The 9,318-nt window shown below is 38.5% G+C and overlaps 1 protein-coding gene across 1 annotated transcript in view; it reads right to left on the bottom strand.

Moving 5' to 3' along the window:
• Window positions 1–269: 269 nt before the first annotated feature.
• KCNK1 (potassium two pore domain channel subfamily K member 1) overlaps window positions 270–9,318 on the bottom strand; it is a 35,010-nt gene continuing 25,961 nt past the window's right edge. The window contains exons 2-3 of the mRNA XM_069010286.1: window positions 5,788–6,183; window positions 270–2,866 (exon numbers count right to left, since the gene is read on the bottom strand). Coding sequence (XP_068866387.1) covers window positions 2,607–2,866; window positions 5,788–6,183 — 656 coding nt within the window. The 3' untranslated portion in view covers window positions 270–2,606. The remainder of the gene's footprint in view (window positions 2,867–5,787; window positions 6,184–9,318) is intronic.

Genomic DNA, 9,318 nt, shown 5'->3' with positions numbered 1-9,318 from the left:
AGTTGGTTCATAAGGACATGATAAATGGTATGTTACTTTTATTTGCTACAATCAGTCAGCATCTGAAACAAAAACTAACATACCTTGGATTGGTCTTCTTTTTTTTTAAGGAATAACCAGCACAATACTAAGCCACAATTAATATCAAGGTTAGGTACAACACTGGCATTAACAGAGCCTCCTTGAGCTGAGGAAGGCTAAGTAAAGGATGCACAAACACAGACAGGATTTCCTCAATGCACACATGCCACTAAAGAAAATACTCCCACTTCACAGTGCAGACAGGCAAAAGCCAGACTTTTTATTTAAGTTTAAAATAACAAATATTCACCTACAATCACAGTATACTGCTTAGTTTATCGCTTCTGCTTTGAATTCTGTGCTTTCATTTCACGTGTCTACATTTCGCATTTGTGTACACGCTGCAGAAGTAACTTTGTATATCATTTAACATCTGTGCATATCCTTTAGAGCTTAATGTTACACAGAAATTAAAAGAAAGTTTGAATTTTAAGGTACCAAAAAAAATCAATAAAGTTCCACTGAAAAAAACTGTATAAATGTTTCCTGTAGTACAGTACTCCTTATTTTATATCAGTGTCATTTTAATGCCATAGTTTTCAAATATTGACTGTATAAAGAGAAGACTAGGGGAAAAATTATCTAAAATGTCATTCCTACATCTGTTAAACTCTGGTGATTTATGATATATGTACAGTATATAAATATATTTATGTATATATGTACATATATATTGGTTAACATTCATTATAAATAGAACTGTGTTAACTTAAGCAGTATAAAAATAGCCACTTTCCTGGGAACATGCAAATGCAATATGCTCTCACCTAATCTATAAAATTCAAAACAACCAAAACCTTTAGCTGATTTTCTAGAAATATAAATTTCAGTTGAAGACTTTCAGCTGATTTAACCGTAAAGTTTTTCCAGTAAAGATATAAAAATCTGTTTGATGCTAGCTATCATTAAGCTGAAACACAGTATATTTTGGGTTATTTACTTTCAAGTATTTTTCCCCCGTGCGCTAAATCTAGACACACTGCATTTTGTTTTCTTTTACAGTAAAATATTATTCAGCTCTAAACACTAAAAGCCAAATTACAGGCAATCTGGCATGCTTGCACTGCAGGTAAAAGGCTCTCCTCTACGCTGTTCCTATGTGGGAGGCTGTCCTAATATGGCTATTTGTGCTCCAGATCTTCTGTTCATTGCAAAGCATTATCAAGATTCCCCTATCTTAAGATTCTTAAGGCCCGAAGAGAAAGTACTACAACCACTTAAGTCTCATCTCATGCTCACAGAAATTCACTCTGAGGTCCCTGCATTCAGCACAGTGACTGGTAGCTGGACTAAAACACCTCTCCTATTACAGCCAAAGAGGTTCCAGCTTCAGAAGTTGAGCGAGATCTTGACTTTTTAGTGACTTTTCCCAAGGGGAAAAAAATTCGGTTCCATCCGAACCAAATGTGACATTTTTCCTTTTTTCTTGCCATATGAAAAACTGAAAAATTGTTTTGCCCTGAAACATTCCTTTCACCTCCAAAGTGCTCCGAGTACCAGCTAGAGAAGCAAAAGAAATAGGAGCTATGTTCAAAGGTGATGCTGTTTCTGTTCCTCCTTGTACCCACCAGCTCAGCAGAGCACACGCTGGGCTGGATGGTCAGAGGAACAGCACTGAGTCCCTCTGCTGAACAGATTTCACCCTTCTCTTAGGAGAAAGCCATAAGCACATGACTGTGCCAGTCATATGTGGCATGTGCTGATTCCATTCCATGCAGCTAAATACCCACTCCTGCCCATGTCAGAAGACTGAAATGCATCTGTATTCCTTCCCTACCATCTCATTTCATCTCATCCAGAGCTTTGAATTGCTTTTGCCATCTCTCAGAAAAGTATTTCATACAAAAAACAAACAGCGTGGAAGACTCAAGGCACACTCTCTTCAGGACAACATTTTTCTCGTCATTAGAGGACCTTTTAAGGAAGTAGGAAATTTAAATGTAAATGGCATGGGCAAAGGAGGGACTGTAGTCTTGTTTTTTCTTTCCTAGAATTATTGTTTGCACCTGCAAGTTACAGGGTAATAGAGGGATGACCTAGATATTCCCCTTCCACCAGATCTAGAGATATTGCTCTGAAAATGTTTTCCAGATTAAGATGCTACCTATTGGATTAAAACTATGACTGTCAAAAGTGCACATCCCAAAATCTGCTGTCAAGCAGTTACAAGATGGGGCATGCAACTCAATGAGCTGGATGTCAGTGAAGGCCTAGTCTCTAAAGATGTTCAACAAAGTTGCTTGTGCAAGCCTTTCTCTCTGGCCTCTCCGAAAGTGGTACACCTAAATCCTTATCCCTCAACCAAAATGGCCTTATGTTCCCAGCCACATCTTACATTTATTCCCTTTTCCCAGGGTGGCTCCCACATTGTTCCCAAAAGTCTTTTCTATGTCAGAAGTGATGAATCCTTGTTAAAGTAGCACAGTCTTCCAGCTTTTATATTTTGAGAAAAAAATTATGAGGCTTTCTATTTCTTATGGTAAATAGCATAAATGCACCAGAACACAGGTATGGATACCCATGTATTAATTGTTTAGAGAGCTGTCATTGGAAGTTGGGGACTGGGAATTCACAAAAGGCTCGTTTGCCTTCTGATCATCCTTCATGGAGGCTGCTTGGTCTGAGATGGAAGAGAAGGAGAGCTGGTCATGTTCCATTATATGCACCTGGTCCTCTTCCTTGTCCTTCTTCACATAAAACAACTTCCTAAACTTTTTGAGCTCATGGAGTTCACAGAAAGTCTCAAGAACGACCAACATTGCGATAAGGCCCATCAACAGATAACCTGAGTGAAGAGAAAAAAAATTTAAAAGTTAATTATTAGCAAACCAAGTAGGGCTGGAACAGTTTTGAGCCTGTGACTTTTCTCACCCCTGTCATCTCTGACTAGTATGTTAATTTTCTTTATGGCATAATTTCAGAGCTTTGGACTCTGATATCCTTGTTTTTTCCTTTTTAATTCTAGAACCAACAAGACCCCACATAAACAGAAAAAGTAATGCTAGAGGCTTCAATTCTGTTACAATTGCACGAGAAAAAAACGTGTAAAGGTATTAAAGGAAACAGAATACTAAGATTTACCCCATGCACGCTCCCCTACTTACTTATGACTTTCATGATTAAGTACCCTTCAAAAGATTTCGATCAAAAGATCAAAAACAGAATTTCAACAAAATTCCCACAATATTCCTACATATTACAAGTAAAAATATGGGAGCTAACTATGAACATTGGTTATTTCTATCAGTTTAGCAGGACAAATCACTTACTATTTAATGAAAATTTTGGAATTATTTTCCTCTAAAATTATTAGACATACAACACCCTGAAATACCTGGAAAAAGAAAGCAACTAGAAACGTGTACAAGCCCGATAAAACCAAAATGAAAAATTACTGTAAAATTACTCCTGGAATTCGAAAAACCTGACACAGTTACTCCATCTTTTGGGGATGTTTGCAATGTTTTACTAAGGAATATAGATTACCCAAAACTTGGAAGTGATTTATTTAAAATATATTACCAATGACTTTAGCCATGTACTGACTGACTTATTTTTAGAGGCCATAGCCAGCTCTGATAGACTGAGACTTTCGGAAATGAAGATCCCCATGACCAGCAGCACACCGTGCTCTTTTTTTTTCCTCTCCAAACATACGCATGTATAGTTTAAAGGAAGGTGTTAAAATGAATATTGATTAATCTCAGTGTTTCGTTAGATCCCTACTTCTGATCATTACAATTCAATGAGGAGCATGACTACTTAATTATTTTACCATTTCAATGAAGTAAATCGAGCAGAAGCTAAGCGTATAACTATTAGCAGAACGCACCTGTGCAAGGGCTGAACATAAAATGTGCTGAAAAACCAACACAGAGTAACGATTATAATTTCCATATGGTCACTGTTCTATTACCTAAAGGCATAAATATTTCACCTGTAGTTACAGATTATTCACTGGCAGTAACGCTCTCTTTTTCCTTCCAGGAGTACCATTAACCAATTTTTTAATACTGGATACTGATCTCAATCAGCACTACAGCTAAAATTTATGAATTGTTTTTAAGCTTTATATCATAACATCAAATGGGAGCTATGCATTAACACAAGGAAGAACTGACAACGCTATACCAATTGAAAAGCATCTACAAATCTGCACCGAGAATTTGTAATTATCTCTGAAACTCAGTCCAGTTGATTGCCACTTGATTTAGAATGGGACTTGTGTTCTCCCAAAAATTCTTGAAAAGCCTGTAGTACTCATTAAGCATTTTCTGATGTAGAAGTCCAAAATGTCTTCTAGAAAATTTAGGTTCAGAAGAAAACATTTTATTTGGTTCCTTGAATTGTTCATGTAAAAAGAAAAAGAATAATTTAAAAGTTATAACCTTAAAACCTATTGAAATTAGATATTCTAAGGTCATAACTTTGCCTAAAAGCTACTTTTTCCTTTTAGTATTTCCTTTAGTATTTCCTGCAATTTATTTCCTAATTGTTCTACAGCTTGAAAAAGCTTTAATCTGAGCCCTAATGTTTTTTTCAGATTTTGAGTTTTCAGAACAGCAAGCCTGTAACAAGACCTTTGCCATGTGTGACTTTCCATTCATTTCATCATTTTGCATCCCCAAATCAACTCTGCAGAGCAGCAGGTTAATAATTAAAAGCTACCATTCATAAGATAAGTATGACAGGGAGAAGAGGAAATCTGCAATGGCAAGAGGCCTAGCAGGATAATAAACCAAAATGTTCTGTTGGCTAGTTCAAAGCCCTGCTTCAAGGAATGAGAAAACCTCTCTTCTCAGGTAAAACACAAAACCAAGTTAACAGACTCTTTGCCTACATTACGACTGCTGGATCATACACATAAGCAGAGTCAAATGCAGACCAGCCTTAGAAATGGACCTGACAGGAAAGGTTTGCTTTGGCTGTTCAGATCTTTTAACTGGTGCCTCTGATGACCCAAAGACTGCTCAGACTGAAGCCATACCAGAAACTGCAATGCTTCAAAACACTGTCACTGGAAAATATTGCTCTCAGCATACACTTACTCAGAATACCAACACAAAGGTAATTTTCTTAGCTTTACTTTCTTAGAATCACTGATCACCATGATTTCTTTTGTGTCAAATATAATCAAACAACTTAAATTTAACATTCATGGTTTTGCTTTGCTATCATCTCAGTCTACTTGTCTGTCTTTGACAGCTGGTATGTACCAGTGCCAGCTTCAGCTACCTTCTGTTACAACTGGAGTCAGAAACTTTGCTATTCTGCCTCATTTTCCACTGCTTCTTAATTCATCTCTGTCCACCTGTCACCTCACCTTATGAGATGATCTTAGGTTACACAGAACATGTTCTTGGTTCCGTGATGCACTGAAATGGTAGCCCAAGATGCTCTTAACCATTTTCATAACAGCATTTTTTTCCTACTATTAATAAGGGAGGAAGTAGCTATGGTATATGAAGAATATGAAGAATAATGGCATTCTAGTTCTAGCTTTTTCATTCTTAACTAAGAAAACTGACCTTACTTAACAGTCTCCTCTTTACAGAGCTACCTAAATTAGTGCCCAGTTTGCTAGCTGACAGTTCACAAATGGTCATTATCCACAGAGTGGAGAGGAGAAGTCTGATTGCCAGTTTGATGTTGATTTTTTCTTTAATATAAAATGCCTTTTACTTAGCTGGTTAGTTTGACACTTACATGTAATTCCAATTTTATACAGCTCTCGGAATTTTTGATTGTAGCCTTCTCCTGGCACATAGTCTCCAAGGCCAATGGTGCTCAGGGAAATGAAACAAAAATAAAAAGACTCCAAAAAATTCCAGTCATCTTCCAGGACAGAAAATATTGCTGCTGGGATTAAGAAGAAGCAGGAGACAGTGATGAACCCAAGGATCATGGCATGGAAGATTGCAACGACCTGCTTGGAGAAGCCCCAGCGAATGTGGAAGTACAGCACCGGCCGCCTGGTGACGTACACAATGATGCGCTGCACCACCGCCGTCAGGAACAGCAGCGTGAACGGGATCCCAATGACTGAGTAGATGATGCAGAAGGCCTTTCCTCCATCAGATAAAGGCACTGTGTGTCCATAACCTGGAACAAAGCAGAGGAGGCATGGAGTTAAACAGAGCTCAGGTACCAGTCTGATATCGGCTATATTGAGAGAGAAGAACAAGCTGCACTATTGCCAATTCTGAATTCCATGATTCTGGACAAATGCTGTTCAAAGGTCTGTTTTAAGCAGGCAAACAAAACTCAGTACTAGCCATGAGCAAGTAAACCCAAACATTTTTATATTTCAAAATTGTGAACATCATTGTATAAATGCTTATTTCAGAGAAGGAAGAAAGGCCTAGTCAGGAGTGGAAGTTTATGCCAGGAGATTTGTATTTAATTCTGGGTTTTTCTGCTGAACTTTTTATTTAGTTTTACAAACTGATTTAACTTCTTCTACCCACCCAGTAAACTGGGATAATACTTCAGAAAAGTATTCCTACATCTACTTTGTAGTAACACACTCTAACACCTGTTGTGAAAATCAATTAAATTATGTAGAAGTACTATAGCCGACATTCCAAACTATCTAATTCCATGCTTCCACAAATGATAATCCATCAAAGGTATCTAAAAGCAGAACAAACATTTTTCACATCACAACTCCAAGGATCTAGCCACTGTGGCTAGATTTTTGCCTTGCCATTTACACACCAGGAGGATCAACAATGATGTGTTCAGAGTACAGGAATGGATCCCCTGGTGTACAACAGGCTGATCCCAGCCAGCAATCCCAATGTCACAAACCTGTGCAATTTACTTGTACCCAGTGCAGGTGGCTATGCTGCCAAAGCACACTCTGACAGACAGCACTCAGTTCTAAACGTAAGTCAGCACAGAAAGGAACAGTAAATCCAGCATAAACCAGGAATGCTTTTTTCTGTTTGCCAACCAAAAAAAGAAAATAAAAGAGTATTTTCTTTTCATTGCAGCAAGGAAAAGGCAATCTCTTGAAACTTAGTCTGGGCAGCCTTTACACTGATATCAAACCAAGCAAGTGCAGACAGGCCCTGCCAATTCTGCACCCCAGATCAGCCACATCATTTGGGTTGCATTACTGCTGTACAGCAAGGCATTTTCCAGAACTACTGCAACTAGCTATCTTGAGCAGTCCAGGCAGAACACACAGTGAATTCAGAGTTATGCTGCTTCTGATTTCTGAACTGGACTCACTCTGCACCTCCCCAGTCTGCCCAGCGCAGCACTAGACCAGGCACACATTCCATGAGGCCTCCTGGGAATCCTCTGCCTGCTCTCCTGTGAAACTGGCTGTTCTGCAAGTCCCTTCAAGTTTTATACGAACACAAGAGATTTCTTCTCTACTTTGATGGATTTAATAATAGAATCATTGCTTTTTTAGTTTTCCAGAGGAGTAAATAAAAAATAACATTTCCTTTTCTTAATATGCACAGAGACACTTCCGGACAATGAGAGGCAGGCAAAATGTCTTATCACTATAATGTACAGTCTTGTAGAAGAAGCACATGAGGTGTAATTCCTCTGTGTTAGCTAACCCAACAGGAAATTTCAGTTGTACTTGAATTTTAATGATATTATGAATAATTTACCCAAGCTCAGTCTTTTGAGCCCTGGAAAATCGTATTAATTAATGGCTTTTCTTCCTAACTCACCTTTTGCTTGCTTTATCCGCTTTGAGATAAGAGGATCAGAACTCCACCGAGCAGTTCAATCAGATTTATGAAGTTGCAGAGAAGTGTTCTACTCTGTGCCCAATAATGGTGCTGGAGATTTGACTGGCATTTCTGACTAACACCAAGCTGTCGCTTTCTTGGCCCTGTCTATCAGATCCCTTGGATCATGTATCCACCAGGGCCTATCCCATCACTTCATACATGAAACTGAGCATGACTTAACATTTTATCCACACTCATTTTCAAGTGACACTTTACTGCCCAGTTGTCCTGGGGCTCTTCCATCATCCTTACTGCCTTAATTAATGTTGTATCTTTAGTAAACTTCCCTCTGCCAGGTCATTTAGGAATAAGTTGAACAGCACAAGCCCAACACAGATCTACAAGTAACACCACTTGTGACATTCCCTAGGGGAATGAACTAACCATTCCCTCAAGAACTAACCACTTCTCCTACTCTGTTTGCTATCTTTCCCTATCTCACATCCAGCCAGACCAGTCCCAGTTATTTAGTTTTCCTGAAAATATTTTGTGAGAGAATCAACTGCAAGTTTGACAGAGAAGAGTGTTGTGAGTATATCACAGGGTAATTAAAACTGATCCATGTGACACAAACACCAAAAAAAGCAGCTGCACTTCTCCATCTCTTCAGTAAAGCAGAACTATGGGTATGTTATTTGAGTAAGCTGCAGATCAGACCTCATTTGGAATAATCTACCTCATTCTGTATATCCATGCTTAAAGAATGCACGCACATTGGAAGAAGAGCAGAAAAGGGTTACTGAAACCAGCACAAGAATAGAGACTTTTTATGAAAGGAAGATAAAACGGTTGACTTTCTTGGCACAACTGACTAGAGGTTGAAAAGTGATAGAGTATCTGCCTGTTAATGCATCAGCATACAAGCACCAGCAAAAAGAAATGCTTTAGATGAAGAATAATAATAGTGCCACCAAAAAAAAAAATGGCTTTGATATAACATAAACACATTTCTAGTTTAGAAATTAGAAGAAGGTTTATAAGCTTCAGAGAAGAGTTTTGGAGCAGCCATCCATTTCCAGAACTGGGGAAAAAAGCCCCAAATGTCTGTGTTAAAATGAAGCCTGATGAAGCTTGGCAACTTTATAGATGGTGCAGGAACACGAAGCTATACATAACAAGCAGAAGTTGAGCTTCCAGACCTAGAAAGTCCCTTGCAAACTCCTGGCTCCTAAATTGAACGTATGTTCACACTGTACAATGAATCCAAGCTTTCATTAATTTGAACACAAACATCTGTAGCATGCATACCAACAACAGTATCTGACACATTTGTTGGATCATTACGCACAAAGCAGCTTGATGGTGGTTTAATCCCAACCTCTGTGCTGACCCAGGCAGCAATAGGCTCATTTCTTGGATGGGACGAGGGATTCTGTTACTTCTCTCATGATTCCTTCTGAAGGACAGAAATTACTGCTACACACTATGTACCTAAGCTCTGAGGAAGTGAGTCTGGAAGAACACTCTGCTCCCCAGCTCC

The sequence above is a fragment of the Aphelocoma coerulescens genome, chromosome 3 (genome assembly GCF_041296385.1).
Source record: "Aphelocoma coerulescens isolate FSJ_1873_10779 chromosome 3, UR_Acoe_1.0, whole genome shotgun sequence".
NCBI lineage: Eukaryota > Metazoa > Chordata > Aves > Passeriformes > Corvidae > Aphelocoma > Aphelocoma coerulescens.
This window is presented reverse-complemented; position numbering and strand designations above follow the sequence as displayed.